Source organism: Canis aureus, chromosome 34, assembly GCF_053574225.1.
Source record: "Canis aureus isolate CA01 chromosome 34, VMU_Caureus_v.1.0, whole genome shotgun sequence".
Taxonomy (NCBI): domain Eukaryota; kingdom Metazoa; phylum Chordata; class Mammalia; order Carnivora; family Canidae; genus Canis; species Canis aureus.
Window position 1 is genome coordinate 15340367 of NC_135644.1, and position 25360 is coordinate 15365726.

The 25360-nt window shown below is 37.6% G+C and overlaps 1 protein-coding gene and 1 long non-coding RNA gene across 5 annotated transcripts in view; one reads left to right on the forward strand and one right to left on the reverse strand.

The window, feature by feature from the left end:
• Positions 1-3599, forward strand: part of TLK1 (tousled like kinase 1) — a 147604-nt gene extending 144005 nt beyond the window's left edge. For all 4 annotated transcript variants that reach the window (XM_077883195.1, XM_077883197.1, XM_077883196.1 and 1 more), the window contains one exon: positions 1824-3599. In XM_077883195.1, coding sequence (XP_077739321.1) covers positions 1824-2000 — 177 coding nt within the window. In that variant the 3' untranslated portion in view covers positions 2001-3599. The remainder of the gene's footprint in view (positions 1-1823) is intronic.
• The window catches only part of LOC144304678 (uncharacterized), a 38683-nt gene that overhangs the window by 4532 nt on the left and 8791 nt on the right, over positions 1-25360 (reverse strand). The gene's annotated exons all lie outside the window — the stretch shown is intronic.

Genomic DNA, 25360 nt, shown 5'->3' on the forward strand with positions numbered 1-25360 from the left:
GTTTAAGCCCCATGTTAGGTGTGGAACCTACTTAAAATAAAAACCACAGTGAGATATCGCCGGATATCTGTTAAAATGGCTATTGAAAAATAAAAAGAAGTGTTGGTGAGGATGTGGAGAACAAGAAACCCTTGTGTACTACTGATAGGAATGTAAATTGGTATGGCCACTGTAGAAAATAGTATGGAGGTTCCTCAAAAAATTAAAAATATAACTACCATATGATCCAGTAATCCTGCCTCTGGGTATTTATCCAAGAAAAGTAAAGCACTAATTAGAAAACATCCCTGTACCCCTCTGTTCACTGCAGCATTATTTATGATAGCCAAGACATGGAAACAACTAAGTGTCCATCAGTGGATGAATGGCTAAAGAAAATGTGGTTTATAGATACAGTGGAATATTTTTCAGCCATGAAAGAAAGGATCTCTTGCCAGTTGCAACAACATGGATGGACCTTGAGCACATTATGCTAAGTGAGATAAGTTAGAGAAAGACAGATACCATATGTCTCACTTATATGTAAAATCTTATTAAAAAAACAGGGACGCCTTGGTGGCTCAGTCGTTGAGTGTCTGCCTTTAGCTCAAGTCATGATCCTGGGGTCCTGGGATCAAGTCCCACATCAGGCTTCCTGCAAGGAGCCTGCTTCTCTCTCTGCCTCTCATGAGTAAATAAATTTAAAAAAACAAAACCACCCAAGCTCATGAATACAGAGAACAGACTGCTGGGAGGCAGGGGGTGGGAGATGAGCGAAATGGACAGAAAGGATCAAAGGTACAAACTTCGAGTTTTAAAATAAGTCTTGGGCAGCCCAGGTGGCTCAGTGGTTTAGTGCCGCCTCCGGCCCAGGGCATGATCCTGGAGACCTGGGATTGAGTCCCACGTCAGGCTCCCTGCATGGAGCCTGCTTCTCCCTGTGTCTCTGCCTCTCTCTCTGTCTCTCTCATGAATAAATAAATAAATAAACCTTTAGAAAAACAAAATCAGTCCTAAGGAGAATAGCTTAAAATTTATCAAAAGAAAACAATTGTCTAAGTTGTTGTACACCTAAAACAATGATAGATATTAGTTTTTAAAAATAATTACCATGCCATCCAGCAATTAGTTTTAGCTATATACCCCAAAAAAGCAAGGATTGAACAGATACTTTTATGCCATTGCTCACAGCAGTATTCAAAATGTCAACAGATAAATGGATAAACAAAATGTGGTATGTACATGAAATGGAGTATTATTCAACCTTAAAAAGCAGTGAAATTCTGATGCATGCTACCACATGGAGAACTCTTAAACATGATGCTAAGTGAAATAAGCCATACACAAAAGGACAAATACTGTATGATTCCACTTACAGAACAGTGGTTACCAAGTGCTGGGGGAAGGACAAGTGGAGAGTCGTTTAATGGTACAGAATTTCATCTTTTGTTTTGATTATTGGATGATGAAAATGATCTGGAGATGAATGACCTTGATGTTTCATAACGTGAATGCACTTAAAATATCACTGAATTGTATACTCAAAATAAAATGCTAATTTTCGTTCTTGGAATAAATTTTTTTAAAACTGGGTACACCTTTCCAACAGGAAATTTAAATGGTAGCAGTAATCATTTAGACTATAAAATCAACAACTAAGGGCTGGGACTTGAGTTTACTTTTGGAATAAGAATTTTAATGCTATAGAATTTTTTGAAGATTTGAATGCTAATGAAGTGAAATACACTTACTGTCTTAAACGTGGTCATTTTACAATAGGAGCCAGCTGACTGATGTGTCAAAGGGGCACAAATTTTAATTTCTGAACTTTTTTTTTTTTTAAGGCCTTTATAAGACGCTGTCTGGCCTACCGAAAAGAAGATCGGTTTGATGTGCACCAACTGGCAAATGACCCGTACCTTCTTCCACATATGAGAAGATCAAATTCTTCAGGAAACTTACACATGGCTGGGCTTACAGCATCCCCTACACCCCCTTCTTCAAGCATAATTACTTACTGATTTTCCTCCAAAATTGGCATGATATCTTTGAATTGCTTCCAGATACACACTTGAGTTTGAGAGCATTTGATTGTTTTTTGTTGTTTTCTTTTTCACACAGGACATGGTTGAGAACTATTTGTGAACTGAAGTTCTTCATAGCGTCATTTGTATGAGTGGATCATGGACAATGAATAAAATGTACACTTTTGACTATAACCCTGAGCAGTGAAGGATGACTGCCTGTTGCACAGAAACAGGAATACCGTGTTAAGAAAAATTGTTTGGGGGAACACTGTAAATAACGTTTATAATACTTAAATACATTTGGTTGTTACTAGAGAGTTCTAATATGAAGGGTAGTTTTTCATTATTTAAAAACACATGGAAAAAATATTTCTAACACAAGAACTATAGTGCCTGGATACATTCTTCAGCATTCAGCGGTTAATCTGCTGAAACCAAAGTAAGAACTGAATGACGGTGACAGTTGTGTTTTATAGTAGTAGCATGTGAGAGTTAGAATCTTTGGACTTTGGACAAAGTTACACTTTGTCACTTGCCTATTCTGGCTTTTACCAAGTTGTACCTCGAAACCACATGTCCGTTTTGTTTTTTTGTTTTTTTTTTTTACTAGTCATGTTAACGGGAGAGCTATTATTTCTAGATCTACTTTACACCTTTGACAAAATGAGCTGCTTGTTTTGAAATCACTAAATATCTCTGATGTTTTCAGTATGTTTGAATTAAGATATTTTTCCCTTTGTTACCAGGCCTTGTTCATAAACAAGTGACAGTATGTAACCAAATGCAGATCAGACCAGTTCTATGCAGGATAATGATAAATTCCCTTCTAGCTCTATTGTAAATTGTTGTACAGATGTTGTATTTCAATTACCAAGTTTCAGCAGCTTATTCTTGTACAAATGTTTAAAAATATGGCTTTTCTAATTGGATATTGTATTTTTTTTAAGTCTTCTTGAAAGGCGCTTTAATTGCTGCTAAATGATGTTGCTTCTTTGCTAAAAAATCTAATGACCTCCTTAAAGGTGCAAGTTGACTGTACATCGTATTAGAGAGATATTAAAAGCTGGCATTCATTAACAATCAAGGCATATAAAAATGATCCATCTTGGACATGTAGGGTTCACTAAATCAGATTCTTGGGTTCTAGGGCTGTGGAGCACATAGATAACTAGATTTATAAATTGTTCATGTTTATCCTACATTTCTAGAAGGTTCTTATCAGAAAGGTGGGATGGTGGTCCCATAAATAAGTTTCTTGTGGTTTGTACAGATTTGTTAAAATGTGAACATTTTCTAACTGCCTTGTATGGTAGAAACCATTCTTTTTCAGGATGTTGTATTTTACTCCTGTAAGAATTATTTGTCACATTCATAATGCTGATACTTACATGTAAGTTGTCCATGTTGCCGAAAAAGGAGGTGATACCACAGGTTCTCCTTAATATTGTACAGTTAAACTGTGGCTCTTATTTCTCATGTTGCAAGCCATTTTGTTTTCTCATTGTACATATAGACACATTGTCTCTTAAGATGCTGCTGAAATTGTAGAGAATGTAGCCAAAACAGTAATAAACAATGACAATTAAAATTTAAGGACTATGAAAATTACATTTGAAGGGAGCTTTTAGGATATTAACTGACTTGGCTCCTTCAGAATCAGCTCCAGTAGGTTGTTTAAGTGTACTTCAGGACAGGTAGCAAGAGCTTTAGGCTGTTAAAGTACTAAACCTCATTATCAAGGCTAAGCCTGAGGAGGCACCAGAGCTCTGTGAGGAGTGGCCGCAGGGCTATACCTGCTCCTCTATAGATTAAGATGGAAATTCTGTTTTTAAAAAGCACTGATATGGTGATGAAATGTTAGCATTAATTGCTTTAGGTGCAGCCTACAACTTATTAGTTTGGTTGTTTGAGTTTTCATCTTTCCAAATCATTAAGTACTGTGTTCATATAGTAATCGTCATTTATTGTCCTAAATTCATTGACCTACTAAGTGGACACATAACTTCTAACAATAGGTGGAATCAGTGATGTAGATGAGATCACTGTGTGACCATACTCTTCAACTGAGTGAAAATGTAGTACAGGAAACCAGGCCATAACAGGTGACTGCTGCCCAGGAGTGAGCTCAGGGAGCCCTTGAGCATCGAAGATGCACAGGACATAAATCCACTTCGACATCTAAGTTATTCTCAACAAATGCTATAGATTTGGGGTCACATGCCATTAACCCAGCAGGTACAGGATGGCTAACTGAGCCACGGTGAATCATTTACTGTTATCTTCACATGGGAAACAGGGGTCTACCACTGAGTAATTTCAGTCACTGGCTACCTTTGGCTCTAATACCTTCTGAGGCTTACATGGTTTTTGGTCTCCTGGATTCTGTCCTCGGAAATAAAGCAGGTCTTTTTTTCCCTAACACATGAGCTAAGTGTCTCCCTTTAGGAGTCAGGACTGATGCAACATGAAATAGTTTATACATATAATTTAAACATGTTTCTTTGATGTGAATTAGCTGTAGTGTATGCACGTTGAGAGGAAGTGTAGAAACCACTCTAATAATTTGTAAGTCGGGAGTTGAGTAGATTTTTTTTTTTTTTCAAAAACAAAGGTTTATTTCCTTACCACCATTCCTTTCTGCTAACAAAACTCAGTTTAAATGGTACATAAAATGTGAACACATACACCCAAAATGGACAGTTTCAGCAAAACATTAAAAGAGTATATTGTTTGCTGTTCATTACTTATTAAATACAATGTTGATTAACATGTCATTAGCTATGTTTTAGTGCTTAAAGGACACAGTCCTTTAAACTTAAGAATTTAACTAAATTGCTGTTTGAAATGTGAAAAAGTTAGCCTTATATCTTATTCATGAGAGAGATACAGAGAGAGGCAGAGACACAGGCAGAGGGAGAAGCAGGCTCCATGCAGGAAGCCTGATGTGGGACTCGATCCTGGGACCCACACCCTGAGCCAAAGGCAGACACAACTGCTGAGCCACCCAGGTGTCTCCCACTTTAAATTTTGACACGTTATCTGATCATTTCCCTCCCTAATAGAACTGAACTTAAATGTTCTAAAGGCTTAATCTAATTCAAAAAGTGCTTTAGCAGCTAATTTTTAAGATTCAGCTGGGAAGATGGTGTTATTACAAAGATCCTAAATTCATCCCCTCCCACAGGCATACCAAGTCTATATACGGACCATTTCCCTCTGAAAAAGATCTGAAAATTAGATGAACCGCTCTCCACACCAAAAGATCTAAAGGACCACATTGTGATGGGCAGGAGAGGCAGAGACCGTGTCAAAACCACCCATCCCCCGTGTGGCAACACAATAAGGAGAGATCTCACTAGAGCAGGCTTCAGGAGGAGCATGGAGATGGAGCTCCACAGGGGGCACTTCAGACTCTAGGGTCTGCATCAGAAAGAGAAGCCGCCAGGACATGTGGCTTGGAAAACCCAACAGGGCTGACCTGTAGGAGGTCCCAAAGTGCTACAGGGAACAGAATCACTGCTTGGCTGGCTTGCATGCAGTTTGGCTCACCCGGAGACCCTGAGACCCAGTGAAAAAAATAGCAGCTTGGAAAGCACTTAGCAACCTACAAAGCCGAAAGGGTATCACAGGTGTAGAGGTCTTCCCCGAGGAAAGAATGGTTCAAAAGCCCACTGGGCACACCCTCTTTGTCCTTGGAATCTGCACTAGGAAGATAATCCCTCGAAATGTCTGGCTTTGAGGTTGAACTCCAGGAGAGCCACAGGAAACCAAGTCTCTTCTCTTAAAGGGCCAGGTAACAGTGACCTATTAACAGTCCAAGACCCAGCACAGAAGCAGCATATTGAAAAGCGCCTGGGTGTTAAAGAGGGTTCCATGGTACAATGGTTAGCAGTCTGGACTCTGAAAAGCACCCAGGTTCTACGTGAAGGAGATTTGCTGACTAATTTTAAGGCAAGTGCCAGAGGGACATAGATCTGTAGAAACTTTCTCTGGAAAGGGCAGCACCAGTGGGCACAATTTTCTTGCCTTCAGCCCAGCTAGCCCAATGCTGGCAGGTGCCACTTCTGATACTTCATCCACACTGTTAGCAACACTTGCCCAATTCTGGCATTCGCCTGTAGATCTGACCCACCCAACCTGCTTCTCAGGCACTCCTCCAAAGTAGCTGTCACTCTGCCACAGCTCGTAGTCAGAACTGGCTCCCCTTTAAAGCACCTCTGGCCCTAGGGTTGGAAGCAGCCCTGCCTGCCAGCTCATCCACAAAAATCACTGCAGGGCTTGAAACCAACCTCACTGGGAGTTAGCCGCCACCCCTCGCCCCCATCAGCATGCCAAGAGAAGTCCGTTTAGTCACAACTGGAAGGTATATGCAGCCCACAGGGGAGATCTCTAGAGCCCCTTGTTCTGGTAACCATGGGGGAATTGTACTTCTGGACCCCACAGGACACCAACATGGATATCTCCCAAACCACATAGAGCACTCTACTTATTCTACAGAAACAAATGAGACAGGAATATGGTCCAAATGAAGACAAAATCTCAAAACACAAGCCATCTACCTGATAAAGTAATGGTCATACAGTTGCTCACAGAACTGCGAAGAGTAGATGAACTCAGAACTTCAACAAACGAGTAGAAAATATTTTTTAAAAGCCAGAGGTGAAGAATACAATAAATGAAAGACACTAGAGGCAATCAACAGCAGAGAAGAGGATACAGAAAACAGATCAACAATCTGAAAGAAAGGGTAATGGAAATCAGCCAAGCCAAATGGAAAGAAAATTACGAGGCTAAGTTAAGGGACCCTCTGTGACAATATCAAACATACCAACATTCACATTATAGGGACCCCAAAAAGGGGAAAGGGCAAGCAAGCAGCAAGAAAGTGACAGAGAAATAATGGTAATGGGGAAAGAAATGGATGTCCAGGTCCAGGAAGTACATGGAACCTCCAATAATACTGAACCCAAAGAGTTTCACATCAAGACATCATAATGTCAAATGTTAAAGACTCTCTTAAAAGTCACAAGAGAAAAGCAACTAGTTATATGCAAGGAAATACCCATAAGGCTAACTGAATTTTTCAGCAGAAATATTATAAGCCAGAAGATAGTAGCATGATACACTTAAAGTGTTGAAAAGGAAGGGCACCTGGCTGGCTCATTTGGTAAAGCATGCAACTTTTGATCTTGGGGTTGTGAATTCAAGCCCCACACTGGGCACAGAGCTTACTTAAAAGTGCTAAAAGGAAAAACCTAAAACCAATAACAAAAAGACAAAACCTCAAATAGGTAAAACAGGTAAGTGGGGCACCTGGGTGGCTCAGTGGTTGAGAGTCTACCTTTGGCTCAGGTCATGATCCCAGGGTTTTAGGGAGCCTGCCTCTCCCTCTGCCTAGGTCTCTGCCTCTCTGTGTCTCTCATGAATAAATAAAATCTTGAAAACAAAAAAACATAGGTAAGCAATCTACCTGATAAAAGTAATGGTCATAAAGATACAGAACTTTGGAAGAGTAGATGAACTTAGGACTTCAACAAAGGGGTAAAAAATTAAAAAGAACCAGAGTCGAAGAATACAATAACTGAAATGAAAACTACTAGGGGCAATCAATTTACAATAACCTGGTTATTGTTAAGGCAAGGTTATCATTCAGAATTGAAGCAAAATTGGGATCCCTGGGTGGCGCAGCGGTTTAGCGCCTGCCTTTGGCCCAGGGCGCGATCCTGGAGACCCGGGATTGAATCCCACATCGGGCTCTCGGTGCGGGGAGCCTGCTTTTCCCTCTGCCTCTGTCTCTCTCTCTCTCTCTGTGACTATCATAAATAAATAAAAATAAAAAAAAAAAAGAATTGAAGCAAAATTGGATTTTTCAGACAAGAGTCAAAAGACTACTAAACTGGCCTTCAAAGAAATGCTAAATTGAGAGAAAATGCTATAAGAAGAAAATTATGAAAGAAAAAATTTCACTAGTAAAAGCAAACTTACGAACTTAGGGTAAAGCTTACAAGACAAGCATAAAATCACCTATGTCTAAAACAGTTAAAAGACAAAATTAAAGGATGTAAAATAGGGCAGCCCTGGTGGCCCAGTGGTTTAGTGCTGCCTTCAGCCTGGGGTGTGATCCTGGAGACCCAGGATCGAGTCCCACGTCAGACTCCCTGCATGGAGCCTGCTTTTCCCTCTGCCTGTTTCTCTCTCTCTGTCATGAATATATAAAATCTTTAAAAATAATAAAAGGATGTAAAATATGTCAAATACATAAATTATGTGGGGAATAAGGAGTAAAAAATGTGCTCTTAGAATGTATCCAAGCTTAACATCCATCAATTTAAAATAGATTGCTATATACATAGGGTATATGAACCCCTAAACCTGTGATAGATTAAGAAAAAATTCCAAGCATAAGAAAAAGTCATTGAATAACAAGACAGGAAGAGGAGGAAAAAGGAACAGAGAACTACAAAAACAATGACCAAAAATGGTAATAAGTACATAGCTACCAATAATTATTTTAAATGTAAATGGACTAAATGCTCCAAAAGACATAAAAGGAATGCACAGATTAAAAAAAAAAAAGACCCATTTATATGCTGCCTACAAGAGATGTACTTCAAACCTAAAGGCAGAAACCAAAAGTAAAGGGATGGAGAGAGAGATTTCACGCAAACGGAAGCAAAAAAGCCAGGATAGCAATACTTAAATACATCACACAAAGTAGACTTTAAAATAAAGACTGGAGTAACAGACAAGGGCATTACATAATGATAAAGGAGTCAATCCAACAAGGTAACAAACAGCTATATGTATCTGCACTCAATACTGGAGCACCTCAATATTCAAGGCAAATATATTAAGAAACATAAAAGGAGAAATTGATAGTAATATAATAACAGTAGGGGACTTTGACAGCTCCCTCACATCAATGGATAGATCATCCAGGCAGAAAACTCAATAAGAAAAGAATAGCTTTCAATGATAGATTAGATCAGATGATCTCTACGGATATATAGAACATTCAATCAAAAACAGAAGAACACCTGGGTGGCTCAGTGGTTGAGCATCTGCCTTTGGCTCAGGTCGTGATCCCGAGGTCCTGGGATCAAGTCCCGCATCAGGCTCACTGCAGGGAGCCTGCTTCTCCCTCTGCCTATGTCTCTGCCTCTCTTTGTGGTTCTCATGAACAAATAAGTAAAATCTTTAAAACAAAAACAGCACATTCTTTTCAAGTGCATATGAAACATTCTTCTGGATAGATCACATGCTAGGCACAAAACAAATCTCAATAAATATAAGTTAAAATGTCCCAGCATCTTCTCCAACCACAATGGTATGAAAATAGAAATCAACTAAAAGAAAAACTGGAAAAAAAAAACCTCATGGAGACTAAAAATGCTACAACTAAAAAACCAATAGGTCAATGAAGATATCAAATTTTAAAAACTGAAGACAAAATACATATTCCAAAATATTTGGGACACAATAAATGCAGTTCTAAGAGGGAAGTTTATAGTGATGCAGACCTACCTGAAGAAACAAGAAAATTCTTACACAAATTAGCCCTAAAGGAACAGAAAGCAAAGCATGCCCATAGTTGAAAGAAGAAAATAATGAAAATCAATGTGGAAATAAGTGAAATGGAGAAGAAAATGACAATATAGGGCAGCCCAGGTGGCTCAGTGGGTTAGCACCACCTTCAGCCCAGGGTATGACCCTGGAGACCTGGGACCAACTCCTATGTCGGGCTCCCTGCGTGGAGCCTGCTTCTCCCTCTGCCTATGTCTCTGCATCTCTGTGTGTGTGTCTCTCATGAATACATAAAATCTTAAAAAAAAAGAAAAGAAAATGACAATATAAAAGATGAAACTAAGAGCTGGTTCATAAACAACTGATAAACATTTAGGCAGATTTATCAAGAAAAAAGAATCAGAAATGAAAGAAATTATAACCAACTCCATAGAAAGGATTATAGGGAGACTACTACAAACAATTATATGCCAAGAAATAGAATAACCTAGAAGAAATGGATAAATTCCTAGAAGCATAACCATCTCCCAAGGCTGAAATCAGGGGAAAAAAAGAAAATGAGAATAGACAATTTAGTAGGATACTGAATGAGCAATCAAAAACCTCCCAACAAACAGAAGTCCAGGACCAGATGGCTTCAGAGGTGAATTCTACTAAACATTTGAGAAAGAGTTAATACCCATCCTTCTCAAACTATTCCAAACATTGGAAGAGGACGAAAACATTCAGATAGATTCTATGAGCCCAGCATTACCATGATACCAAAAGCAGACAAACTACACAAAAGAAAACTATAGAGCAATATTCCTGATAAACATAATTGCAAAATTCCTAACAAAATACTAGCAAATTTGACTCAGCAATAAATTTAAATGATCATTCACCACAATCAGATGGAATTTATTCCAGGGATGCAAGGATGGTCCAATGTCTGCCAATCAATCAATGTGATATACCACATTAACGAAGTGAAGGATAAAAATCATTTGATTGTCTCAATAGATACAGAAAAAGATTTGACAAAATTCAACATCCATTTGTGATAAAATGTCTCAGCAAAGTGGGCATAGATGGAACATATCTTCATACAATAAAGGCCATATATATAAAAAAAAACATAGCTAACATCATACACAATAGTGAAAAGTTGAAAGACCAGGAAGAAGACAAGGATGCCCACTCTCACCACATTCATTCAGTAGTATTGGAAGTCCTAGTCAAAACAGGAAAAATAAAGACATCCAAATTGGTACAAATGAAGTTAAACTGTCACTATTTGCAAATGACATAATAATATATATACAGGACTCTTAACACTCTAAAAACTACTGGAATAAATGAATTCAGTAAAGCTTCAGGATACAAAATCAACACACAGAAATTGGTTGTGTTTTTATATACTAATATCTAGCAAAAAGAGACATTAAGAAAACAAGTTTACTTAAAATTTCATCAAAAAGAATAAAATAGAATAAAATAAAAAAAATACCCAAGAATAAATTTAACCAAGGAAATGAAAGACATGTACCCTTGAAAACTAATAGACACTGATAAACTGAAGATGACACAAATGGTAAAACAGCCCATGCTCAGGGATTGGAAGATTTAATATTGTTAAAATGTCCACACTGCCCAAAGCAACTATAGATTCAATGCAATCCCTATCAAAATGCCAATAGCATTTTTTTTACAGAACTAGAATAATCCTAAAATTTGTACAGAACCACAAAAGATCCCAAATAACCAAACCAATCTTGAGAAAAAAAAGAAAAAAGAAAAAAGCTGAAGATGTCATTATTTCCCAGATTTCAAACTATACTACAAAACAATACTAATCAAAACAAACACTCAACTGCTGAACCACCCAGGCATCCCTATCAGATGATTTTTTTTAAAGATTTTATTTATTCATGAGAGAGACACAGAGAGGCACAGACATAGGCAGAGGGAGAAGCAGTCTCCATGCAGGGAGCCCCACGTGGGACTCGATCCCGGGTCCCCAGGATCACACCCTGGGCCAAAGACAAGCACTAAACCACTGAGCCATCTGGGCGTCCCATCAGACAATTTCTTTTTTTTTTTTTTTTTCCATCAGACAATTTCTTAAAAAGAGTTTATCTATCTATTTGAGAGAAAGCATGAGTATGTGTGTGTGGTGGGGCGGGGGGGGGGGGCAGGTACAGCAGGAGAGGAAGCAGCAGACTCCCCACCGAGCAGGGAGCCCAAAGCAGGGCTCCATCCCAGGACCCCTAAGATCACAACCCCAGCCAAAGGCAGATTCTGAACTGACTGAGCCACTCAGACACCCCCCATCAGCTGATTTATTTATTTATTTAAGCAGAAACTGCAGGCCAGAAGGGAGTGGCATGATGCATTCAAAGAGCTGAAGTCAAGAATACTCTACTACCTGGCAAGTTTATCATTCAGAATTGACAGAAAGATAAAGAGTTTTCCAGACAAACAAAAGTTAAGGAATTCATCAACACTAAAACCAGGCTTATAAGAAATGTTAAAGAGACGTCTTTAAGTGGGAAAAAAAGGCCATAATAAGAGAATTATGAATTAAAATATATAAAATATGACAGCATATACATGAGTGGAGTAGGGGAGTAAAACAGTTCTTTCAGAATGTGTTTGAATTTAAGTGACCATTAACTTAAAATAGACTGCTATATACTTAGGATGTTATAGATGAACTTCGCAGTTACCACAAACCAAGAAGTTGTATAATAAATACACAAAAAATAAAGAGAAGGAAAGCCAAGCATACCACTATAGAAAGTCATCAATCTGAAGGAAAGAGCAAGAGAAGAAAGGGACAGAAAAGAACAACAAAAGCAACGGAGAGACACTTAACAAAATGGCAGTAAGTTCATATCAATAATTAATTGAAATGTACATGGCCTAAATGCTCCCATCAAATGACACAGGGTGGCAGAATGGATTAAAAAAAAAAAAAAAAAAAAAAAAACCAAGCCCCAGGGGCACCTTGGTGGCTCAGTGGTTGAGTGTCTGCCTTTGGCTCAGGTCGTGATCCTGGGGTTCTGGGACTGAGTTCCACATTGGGCTCCCCATAGGGAGCCTGCTTCTCCCTCTGCCTGTGTCCCTGCCTCTCTCTGTGTGTGTCTCGTGAATAAATGAATTTTTAAAATCTTTTAAAAAAACAAAACAAAACAAAAAACGACCCATTCTGTATGCTGCCTTAAAGAGACTCACTTCACATCTAAAGATACGTACAGACTGAAAGTGAAGGGATTGGAAAAGACATTCTGTTCAAATGAAAGCAGAATAAAAGCCAGGGTAGGGCACTTATATCAGACAAACAAAGACCGTAAGTAAGAGACAAAGAAGGGCATTACATAATGATAAAGAGGTCAATCCAACAAGACAATGTAACAATTGTAAACATTTATACACCCAACATTGGAGCATCTAAATACATAAAATATTAACAGAAATAAAGGGAGAACTTGACAGCAATAGGACAACAGTAAGGAACTTTAACACCTCAGTTATATCAATGGCTAGATCATCCAGGCGGAAAACCAATATGGAAAGTTCTTTTTTTTTTTTAAGATTTTATTTCTTTATTCATAGAGACACAGAGAGAGAATGAGAGGCAGAGACACAGGCAGAGGGAGAAGCAGGCTCCATGCAGGGAACCTGACGTGGGACTCGATCCAGAGTCTCCAGGATCACGCCCTGGGCTGCAGGTGGTGCTAAACCGCTGCACCACCAGGGTTGCCCTGGAAAGTTCTTTGAATGATACATTAGACCATATGGACTTCAGATATATACAGAATACTCCATCAAAAAACCAAAAGAATATACAAGAGAAATATAGAATTATTTTCAAGGGCATATAGAACATTCTCCAGGATAGGAGATAACAGGATATCCAGGAACTCCAGGATAACAGTTCACATATTAGGTCACAAAACAAATCTCAATAAATTTTAGAAAAGTGAAATCATATGCATCTTTTCTAACCACAACATTATGAAAATAGAAATTGATCACAAAAATTGGGAAAGGTACAAAAGTGTGGAGGCTAAACAATGTACTAGCTACTGAATGGGTCAATGAAGAAATCAAAGAGGAAATTTAAAAAAAAAAAAACAACATGTTGACAAATGGAAATGAAAACACAATGGTCCAAAATTCTTAGGACATTGGAGAAGGCACTTCTACGAGGAAAATTTGCAGCAATCCATGCCTACCTCAAGAAATAAAAAAATCTCTAACAATCTAGCCTTACAACTAAAGGTACTAGAAAAGTCAGGACAAAGCCCAATGTTAGTAGAATAAATTAAATAATAAGATGAAAGCAAAAATAAATGAAAGAGACTTAAAAAAATAGAAGAGATCAATAAAGCCAGGAGCTGATTCTTTGAAAAAAAAAAAAAATCGATAGATCTTTAGCCAGATTCATCAAGAAAAAAAAAAAAGAGGACACAAAATCAGAAATGAAAGAGAAGTAACAACCAACGCCACAAATAGAAAGGATTATAAGATAATACTATGAAAAGTTAGACCAACAAATTGGACAACTTTGAAGAAATGGATAAATTCCTAAAAACATACAAACTTCCAAACTGAATCAGAAAGAAATAGAAAATCTGAATGGACCAATTACTAGTAAAGAAATTGAATCAATAATCAAAACTCCCAACAAACAAAAATCCAGGACCAGACAGATTCACAGGTGAATTCTACCAAATATTTGAAAAGAGTTAATACTTATTCTCCTCAAACTATTCCAAAAACTAGAATAGGAAAGAAAGCTTCCATATATATTCTATGAGGCCAGCATTACTCCAATACCAAATCCACACAAAGACACTACAAAAAACAAAAACTATAGGCCAATATCCCTTATGGATATAGTTGTAACAATCCTCAAAAAAATATTATTAGCAAACTTCATTCAACAATATATTAATAGGGGCCATCTGGCTGGCTCAGTTGGAAGAGAATACTACTTTTGATCTTAGGGTTGAGTTTGAGGCCCATGTTGGCTGTAAAAATTACTTAAAAATAAAATCTTAAAAAAGAAACCCAAACAACAATATATCATCAATAGGATCATTCATAAAAATCAAATGGAATTTATTCTGGGGATGCAAGGATGGTTTAATATTCATAAGTCAATGCGATACACAACATCAACAAAATGAAAAATAAAAATCATATTTCAATGGATGCAGCAAAAGCACTTGACAAAATTCAATATCCATTCATGATAAAAACTCTCAATAATGTGGACTTAGAGGAAACATACCTCAACATAATAAAGGCCACTTATGATGAAGACAAAGCTAACATCATACTCAATGGTGAAAAACTAAAAGCTTTTTCTCTATTACAAAGTTGTGATCATCAAAACAGTGTGGTACTGGCACAAAAACAGACCCATAGATCAATGGGACAGAATACAGAACCCAGAAATGGACCCTCAACTCTACTAATATTTGACAAAGCAGGAAAGAATATCCATTGGAAAAAGGACAGTCTACTCAACAAGTGATGTTGGGAAAATTGGACAGCTACATGCAAAAGAATGAAATTAGACCATTTTCTTATACCATACACAAAGATAAACTCAAAATGGTTGAAAGATCTAAATGTGAGACAAGAATCCATCAAAATCCTAGAGGAGAACATAGGCAACAACCTTTTTGAACTTGGCAAAGACACATCTATGAAAGCAAGGGAAACAAAACCAAAAATGAACTACTGGGACTTAATCACGATAAAAAAAAAACTTCTGCACAGCAAAAGAAACAGTAAACAGAACTAAAGACAGTCAACAGAACTAAAAGACAGGGATGCCTGGGTCGCTCAGCAGTTGAGTGACTTCCTTCGGCCCAGGGTGTGATCCTAGGTCCCACATTGGGCTTCCTGCAGGGAGCCTGCTTCTCCCTCTGCCTGTCTCTCTCTCTCTCTCTCTCTCTCTCTCTCTCTCTCTCTCTGTGTGTGTCTTTCGTAAATAAATAAAAATCTTTAAAAAAAACCAAAACACTAAAAGACAACTTACAGAATGGGAGAAGGTATTTGCAAATGACATATCAGATAAAGGGCTAGTATCCAAGATCTATAAAGAACGTATCAAACTCAACACCCAAGAAACAAACAATCCAATCATGACATGGGCAGAAGACATGAACAGACATTTCTCTAAAGAAGACATACACATGGCCACCAAGCATGTGAGAAAATGCTCCACATCACTTGGCATCAGGGAGATACAAATCAAAACCATGATGAGATACCAAGTCACACCAGTGAGAATGGTGAAAATTAACAAGACAGGAAACAACAAATGTTGGCGAGGATGTGGCGAAGGGGGAACCCTCTTGCATTGTTGGTGGGATGGCAAGCTGGTGTAGCCGCTCTGGAAAACTGTGTGGAGGTTCCTCAAAGTTAAAAATAGAGCTACCCTATGACTCAGCAATTGCACTGCTGGAGATTTATCCCAAAGATACAGATGCAGTGAAATGCTGGGACACCTGCACCCCAATGTTCATAGCAGCAATGTCCACCATAGCCAAACTGTGGAAGGAGCCATGATGTCCATTGACAGATGAATGGATAAAGAAGATGTGGTCTATACATACAATGGACAGCCATCAGAAAGGATGAATACCCACCATTTGCTTGATGTGGATGGAACTGGAGGGTATTATGCTGAGTGAAATGAGTCGATCAGAGAAGGACAATCATCATATGGTTTCACTCACATGTGGAATATAAGAAATAGTGAAAGGGATTATAAGGAAAAGGAGGGGAACTGAGTGGGAAAAATTAGAGAGGGAGACAAACCATGAGAGACTCCTAACTCAGGAAACAAACAAAGGATTACAGAAAGGGAGGTAGGTGGAGGGATGGGGTGACTGAGGGACGGGCAATGAGGAGGGCTCTTGATGGGATGAGCACTAGGTATTATACTACATGTTGGCAAACTGAATTTAAATAAAAACAAATGTTAAAAAAAAAAAGCTTTTTCTCTGAGATTAGGAAGACAAGGATGTTTATTTATTCTTGCCACTTTTATTCAACATAGTATCAGAAATCCTAGCCAGCAATCAGACAAGAAATAAAAGGCATCCAAATTGGTAAAAGAAATTAAACTGTCACTATTTGCAGATGACATACTATATGTAGGAAACCCTAAAGACTCTGTTGAAAGTAATAAATGAAGTCAATAATATTTTTACGGTAACAGATGATAACTATACTTATAATGGTGAACATTTCATATAAATGTCAAATCAATATATGGTACACCTGAAACTAAAATAATAGCGTATTTCAATTATACTTCAGCTTAAAAAGTAATCCAGAAAATAACAAGTGTTCACAAGGTTGTAAACAAATTGATATACTTAGGCACTGTTGATGGAAATGTAAAATGGTGTGTCTGCTATAAAAAAATAAAATGATTTTTCAAAAAATAATGTAATTGCTACACTATCCAGGAATTCCACTTCTGGGTACCTATACAAAAGTGATAACAGTGACTTGTCAAGATATTTGTACACTGATGTTCATAGGAGCATTTTTCACAATAGTCAAGGAGTGGAAGTAACTCATTATCCATAGATGAATGGGTAAATGAAATGTGGTATACATACAATGGAATATTATTCAGCCTTAAAAAGGTAGGAAATTCTGAAATATGTTACAGCATGGATGATCCTTGCGGGCATTATGTTAAGCAAATAAGCCAGTCACAAAAATGGATATAATGTATGATTTCACTTATATGAGATACATAAAGTAATAAAATTCATAGAGAGAAAGTAGGATGGTGGTTGCCAGGTACTGGCAGAGGAGGGAATGGGTAGTTTTTTGCTTAGTGGATAGTTTGTTTTATAAGATGAGGAGTTCCAGAAATAACTCATAGTGATCGATGCATAACAATGTGAATATATTTAATGCCATGAAACTGTACACTTAAAAATGGTTAAGATTAAATAAAAATTAAGATTAAGGGGATCCCTGGGTGGCTCAGTGGTTTGGCACCTGCCTTTGGCCCAGGGCGTGATGCGGGGGTCCCAGGATCAAGTCCCATGTCGGGCTCCTTGCATGGAGCCTGCTTCTCCCTCTGCCTGTGTCTCTGCCCCTCTCTCTCTCTCTCTCTCTATCATGAATAAAATAAATAAAAAATCTTTTAAAAAATTAAGATTAAATAAAAATATGGTTCAGAAAAATAAAAGTGTTTTAGTGACTTGTTTGAATTAGATTTTCTAGAATGTACACATCTTCATTTACTTTACCCTGCTTTCACCTATCTCCCCACCCATTTTTAATGACCCCCCCCAGGAATTTTTAAGTTTTGAATGGGAAAGATTTGAGTAAATGTGTATAAACCAACTTCAAAAAACTGCATAGAGCCAGAGAAGAACTTAGAAGAATTATTTTTAGTTAGGACCAAAATGCATGGTTTTTACCCAGAAATCATCATTTAAAATATGAGGAATATACTTTATCTACATACATGTGACTGTTTAAAAAGGACAATACAATATACTAGTAAGAAATCAGATTCTGGAACCAGATTCTTTGGGTCCAAATGTCAACTGTTATTTACTACCCATGTTTCAGATTCCTCATCTGAAAATGAGGATAATAGTACCCACTATATTGTGGTTGTAAGGTATAAACAAGTTCAAATATATAAAGTACTTAGAACTATGCCCACCACTTTTATTTTATTTTTTTTTTTTATTTATGATAGTCACAGAGAGAGAGAGAGAGAGGCAGAGACACAGGCAGAGGGAGAAGCAGGCTCCTTGCACCGGGAGCCCGATGTGGGATTTGATCCCAGGTCTCCAGGATCGCGCCCTGGGCCAAAGGCAGGCGCCAAACCGCTGCGCCACCCAGGGATCCCGCCTACCACTTTTAATACCTTGTAGAATAAGCTATTATTGGGCAGCCCGGGTGGCTCAGCGGTTTAGCGTCACCTTCAGCCCAGGGCATGATCCTGGAGACCCAGGATCGAGTCCCACATCAGGCTCCCTGCATGAAGCCTGCTTCTCCCTCTGCCTGTGTGCCTGCCTCTCTCTCTCTCTCTCTCATGAATAAATAAATAAAATATTTAAAAAAAAAAAAAGAAAAGAAAAGAAATCAGACCTAGCTTTTCATCCCAGGCTTTCTTAATAATTGTGTCACCTTAGATAAGCCACTGATCTCTCTAGGCTTACCTTCTGAATCTGTAAACTGTTTATACTAATAGCACCTGCTTTGTAGGCACCTGGCACCAGAACTGGGCTCAAAAGTTTCTCCAACTGATATGGCATGGGTTCTGACCCTCTGCAGGAGAGGGTTAAGAGGCCCCTATCTCAGAGTCATTGTGGTACACCTTGAAGAAGGGTGAGAGCAGTTGGGATGAGGGGCTCAGAAGATTTGAGGCAGCAGCCATTTATTAACCAATGTTGAAGTATTTCTATATTTTACTTCATATCTGTGCATAACTACTTAGTATGAACCCTGCCTGTCACCAATGACATATACCTGTTTCCATAAATAACTTCCTTCTTCGCTCCAGTACCTACAGCTCTTTGGAAGTTTGCATATCCAGTGACTTGCACATCTAAGACACATGACTATTGTGAGTTGGAGACTTTACTGGTATCTGTTTCCAGAGTTCTATCCTTTTCTTCTTCACTTTAATGATCTTGTTTGGATCTCAAGATTATTTATGTTTAAGCCACTGTGAATATTAACTAACACCGTGGTGGTTGCTGAACCAATGAAACAATTTATTAATTTTTTGGACAATTTTAACTTCATCAGTAAGGATTTTTAAAATTTTATGCCTATGAGCTTCCTTCACAGAAATATAAAGTATATATTCTCTATATATGTGTATATATGCAGTTATTGGTAAAAAAAAATTTATAAGACATTGAGCATGTCTAATGGTAACTAGAAAGCAAAAACCTATAATAGGGATGCCTGGGTGGCTCAGTGGTTGAGTATCTGCCTTTGGTTCAGGTTGTGATCCCGGGGTCCTGGGATCAAGTCCCACATTGGGCTCCATGTAGGAAGCCTGCTTCTCCCTCTGCCTATGTCTCTGCCTCTCTCTCTGTGTCTCTCATGAATAAATAAAATCTTTAATAAAAAAAGCAAAAACCTATAATAGATACACAAAAGATAAAGGGATCATAACACTACAGAAAATCAAATCACAAAAGAGAGCAAGAAGAAAGGAACTGAAGAACTACAGAAGAGCCAGAAAACAATGAACAAAATGGCAGTAAGTACATATATGACAATAATTACCTTAAATGTAAATGGACTAAATTATCCAATCAAAAGACATAAGAGTACCTGAATGAATAAAAAACAAGACTTACCTAAATGCTACCTAAAAGAGATTCATGTCAGATATAATGACACACATAGACTAGAAGTGAATAAATGGAAAAAGATATTCCATGCAAATGGAAACCAGAAATAAAGTGGGTATTTCTACTTAGACAAAAATAGACATTAAAATAGAGACTGTAAAAAATAAAATAAAATAATAAAATAAAATAAAATAGAGACTGTAATAAAAGATAAGAGTGTAACAGTGATAAACGATCGATTCAATAAGGGGATATAACATTTTAAATAACTATGCACCCAACATAGAAGCACCTAAAGTATATAAAGTAAATATTAACAAATCTAAAGGAAAAAACAGTAATACAATAGAAGTAGGGGACTTCTTTTTTTTTTTTTAAAGCAGTGTTTGTTTGTTTGTTTTAAAGATTTTACCTGTTTATTCATGAGAGACACGCAGAGAGAGGCAGAGACATAGGCAGAGAGAGAAGCAGCCCCCCCCCCACCCATGGGCAGCCTGTTATGGGACTTGATGCCAGGACCCAAGGATCATGACCTGAGCCAAAGGAAGACACTCAACCACTGTACCACCCAGGTGCCCCAGTAGGGGACCTTAATACCCCACTTTCATCAATGGATAAACCATCCAGACCAAAAAAAAAAAAAAAAAAAGAAGCATCAGCCTTAAGTGACACATTAGGCCAGAAGAAATTAACAGATATACACTAAACATTCCATCCCCCCAAAACCCAGAATATACATTCTTCTCAAGTGCACATGCAACATTCTCCAGAATAGATCATATATTAGGCCACAAAACAAGCCTTAATCAATTTAAGAAGACAAATCATATTAAGCATCTTTACCAACCACAATAGCACAAAACTAGAAATCAATTATATGAAAAAACTAGAAAATTCATAAATATGTGGAGATTAAACAACATGCTACTGGACATGGGTCAAAAAAAGAAATCAAAAGAAAAAAAAATACCTCAAGACAAATGAAAGTGTAAATACAACATACCAAAACTCTGGGATGCAGCAAAAGCAGTTTTTAAAATATTTTAAAAGATTGTATTTATTTATTTGAGATAGAGTGAGAGAGAGGGCACACACACATGTATGTGCATGAGTGGGGAAAAGGGGGAAGAGAGACAGAGAAGCAGGCTCTTCACTGAGTAGGCAGCTTGATGTGGGACTCGATCCCAGGACCCTGGAATCATGCCTGAGCTAAAGGCAGACGCTTAACCAACTGAGCCACCCAGGCGCCCTGCAAAAGCAGTTCTAAAGGAAAGTTCATAGTGATAAATGAGGTAAACAACCTAACTAGAGGAACTAGAAAAAAGAGCAGAAAAAAGAAAGCTCAAAGTTAGTAGGAGGGCAATAACGAAAATTAGAGTGGAAATAAAAGAAATAGAAGGTAAAAGTCAATGAAAAATATCAATGAAACTAAGAGCTGGTTCTTTGAAAAGATAAAATTGACAAACCTTTAGCTAGATTCATCAAGGAAAACAAATTCAAATAAAATCAGATATGAAAGAGGAGACAGAACAGATAATATACTAAGAATCATAAAAACCTACTAGAAAAAACATATGTCAAATAAATTTGACAACCAAAAGAAATGGATAGATTCCTAGAAACATGCAACCTACTAAGACTGAATAATGAAGAAATAGAGCATCTGAACAGAACAATTACTAGTAAGGAGATTGAATCAGGAATTAAAGCCTTCCAACAAACAAAATTCCAGGACCAGATGGCTTCACTGGCGGACTCTACCTGATATTCAGCAACACTTCTGAACTTGTTTTACAAGGCTAACATTACCCTGATACTAAAACCAGAGGACAACACAAGAAAAAATAATTATAGGCCAAAATCCTTGATAAAGACAGATGCAGAAACTCTCAACAAAATGTTAGCAAACCTAATACAATACAACGGATCATACACCAGGGTGCCTGGATGGTTCAGTTGGTTGAGTGACTGACTCTTGATTTTTGGCTTAGGTCATCATCTCAGGATCCTGGGATTGAGTCCCACAATGGGCTCCATGCTTAGTGGGGATTCTGCTTGAGAGTTTCTCTTTCTCGGCCCCTCTCCCCACTTGTGTGCATTCACTCTTCTCTCTCTCAAATAAATAAATCTTTAAAAAAAATAAAATTAAAAAAAAAACAAGATCACACACCATGATCAACTAGGATTTATTCCAGGGATGCAAGGATGGTTCAACATACAAAAAAATGTGTTGTAATATACCACATTAACAAAATATAGGATAAAAATCATATAATCATCTCAGTGTTTACAGAAAAAGTATTTGACAAAATTCAGTATCAACCAAAAATGATTTAAAAAACTCAACAAAACATAGAGGGAATGTACCTCAACATAATAAAAGCCATAAATGAAAAACCAACAGCTAACATAATCAACAGTGAAAACCTGAAAGCTTTTCCTTACCACTCTTATCCAAGATAGTATTTGAGATAGTAGGCCAGAAAAAAAAAAAAAAAAAAAAAGGCACCTATAACAGAAAGGAAGTAAAACTGTCACTATCTGCAGATGGCATGATATTACATGTAAAAAGCCTAAAGACTTCACCAAAAAATTGTTAGAACTAATCAACAAATTCAAAGTAAAATTGTAGGATTCAAAATAGATATATCAAACCCCCCCCCAAAAAAAACTGTTGCATTTCTATTCAGTAATAATTAACTGCCAGAAAGAGAAATTAAAACAATTCCATTTACAATTGCATCAAAAAGAATAAAACAGGGCAGCCTGGGTGGCTCAGCTGTTTAGCACTGCCTTCTGCCCAGGGCGTGATCCAGCGGATCTCGGATTGAGTCCCATGTCGGGCTCCCTGCATGGAACCTGCTTCTCACTCTGCCTGTGTCTCTGTCTCTCGGTCTCTCATGAATAAATAAATAAAATCTTTAAAAAAAAGAATAAAATGCCTTGGAATAAACTTAACCAAAGAGGTGGAAACCCTGTACTCAGAAAAGTATGACATTCATTTGTGAATTAAACTGAAGAGGACACAAATAAATGGAAAGATATACAATGATCATGGATTAGAAGAATATCGTTAAAATGTCCATACAATCTAAAGCAATCTACAGATTCAATCCCTATCAAAATACCAACAGCATTTTTTACTGAAGAAAAATCCTAAAATTTGTATGGAACTACAAAAGACCCGCCTAAATAGCTAAAACAATTTGAGAAAAAGAAAAGGCTATAGGCATCAAGTTCACTGATTTCAAACTCTATTTTAAAGCTATTGTAATCAAAACAGTATTGTACTGGCATAAAAACAGATACATAGATCAGTGGAACAGAATAGGGAGCCCAGAAATAAATGCACACACACGGTCAATTCATTTATAGCAAAGAGCCAAGAGTATACAATGGGGAAAGGACAATCTCTTCAACAAGTGGTGCTGGGAAAAACAGCCACATGCAAAAGAATGAAACTGCACCATTGTGTTATGGCATACACAAAAATAAACCCAAAATGGATGAAAGTCTTAAGTGTAGGACCTGACACCATAGAAGCTTAGAAAAAAGCACAGGCGATATGTTCCTGAACACTGGTCTTGGTGAGCATTTATGGATTTGATACCAAAAGCAAAAGAAACAAAAGCAAATATAGACAAGTGGAACTACATCAAATGAAGAAGCTTCTGCCTGCAAAGGAAATGATTAACAAAATTAAAAGGCATTCTTGTAGCAACATTTTTCTAGATAGGTCTTCTAAGGCAAGAGAAATAAAAGCAAAAATAAATTATTAGGACATCAAAACAGAAAGCTTTTGTACAGTGAAGGAAACAATCAACAAAACAAAAAGAGAAACTACTGAATAGGAGAAGATATTTGTAAATGATATATCCAATAAGGGATTAGTATCCAAAATATATAAAAAAAACTCATACAACTCAACACCAAAAAGCTAATCCAATTTAGAATGGGCAGAAGACATGAACAGACATTTCTTCAATGGCCAATAGATGTCCAATAGACACATGAAAAGATGCTCAACATCATTATCAGGAAAACACAAATCAAAACTGCAGTGAGATATCACCTCACATCTGTTAGAATAGCTATCATCAAAGAGACAAGAAATAACAAGTGTTGGTGAGGATATGGAGAAAAGGGAACCCTCACACACTTTGGATAAGAATGCAAGTTGGTGTGGCCATTATGGAAAATAGTATGGAGAGTCCTCAAAAAATTATAAATACAACTACCATATGATCCAGTCATTGCACTTCGGATATTTACCCAAACAAAAGGCAATCAGTAACTCAAAAAGCTATATGTACCTCATGTTCATAGCAGCATTATTTACAATAGCTAAGACGTGGATGCAACATAAGTGTCCATCACTGGATGAATGGATAAAGAAAATGTGGTATGTATGTGTGTGTATATATATAGCCTATGGAGACAATAGTCAGGCTGTATCACAGGATGAAATTGTGAATGCAGCCAGAGCAGCCAACATACATCCTTTCATCAAGACCCTACCCCATAAACATGAAACAAGAGTGGGAGATAAGGGAACTCAGCTCTCAGGAGGTCAAAAACAGAGGATTGCTATTGCTCGAGCCCTCATCAAACAACCTCAAATCCTATTGTTGGATGAAGCTACATCAGCTCTGGACACCGAAAGTGAAAAGATTGTCCAAGAAGCCCCGGACAAAGCCTGAGAAAGCCAGACCTCATCATGACCGCCCACCACCTGTCCACCATCCAGAACACGGACATAATAGTAGTGTTTCAGAATGGCAAAGTCAAGGAGCATGGCACGCATCAACAGCCGTTAGCACAGAAAGGCATCTATTTTTCCATGGTCAGTGTCCAGACTGGGATACAGAACTTAGGAACTCTTGCTAGATCTTAAAAATAAATTCAAAATAAAACTAAAACACACACACACACACACAGTGGAATCTTATTCAGTCATAAAAAAGAGAAAATGTTGTCATCTGCAACAACACAGATAGACAAACCTAAATGCTAAAATAAGTAAGAGAGAGAAGGATAAATATTCTGCAATCTCATTTATATGTGAAATCTGAAATAAAACAAAAATAGAAACAGAAACAAAATAACAAAACCCCAAGTCTATAGATAACAGAGAACAGGCCGGTGGCTGTCAGAGACAAGGAGTTGGACGGTAGGCAAAATGGGCAAAAGAGGTTACAAACTTCTGGCTATAAATAAACAAATTGAAAAAAAGAATGTTGATATGTGTAATATTTTCAAGTAATCAGTGAGACAAGCATCACAAGGTAGGATTTAGCAGCAAAACCACTGGCAACCTTGACAATAATAATTTTACAGAGGGTAGCAAACAGAGAAGAGAAGAGAGTAGGGAAGCGGAGTGCAGACCAATATTTTCTCATGTGTATATTTGAAAGCTAAAATGAAAAATAATGAAAATGGGGCAGCCCTGGTGGCTCAGCGGTTTAGCGCCGCCTT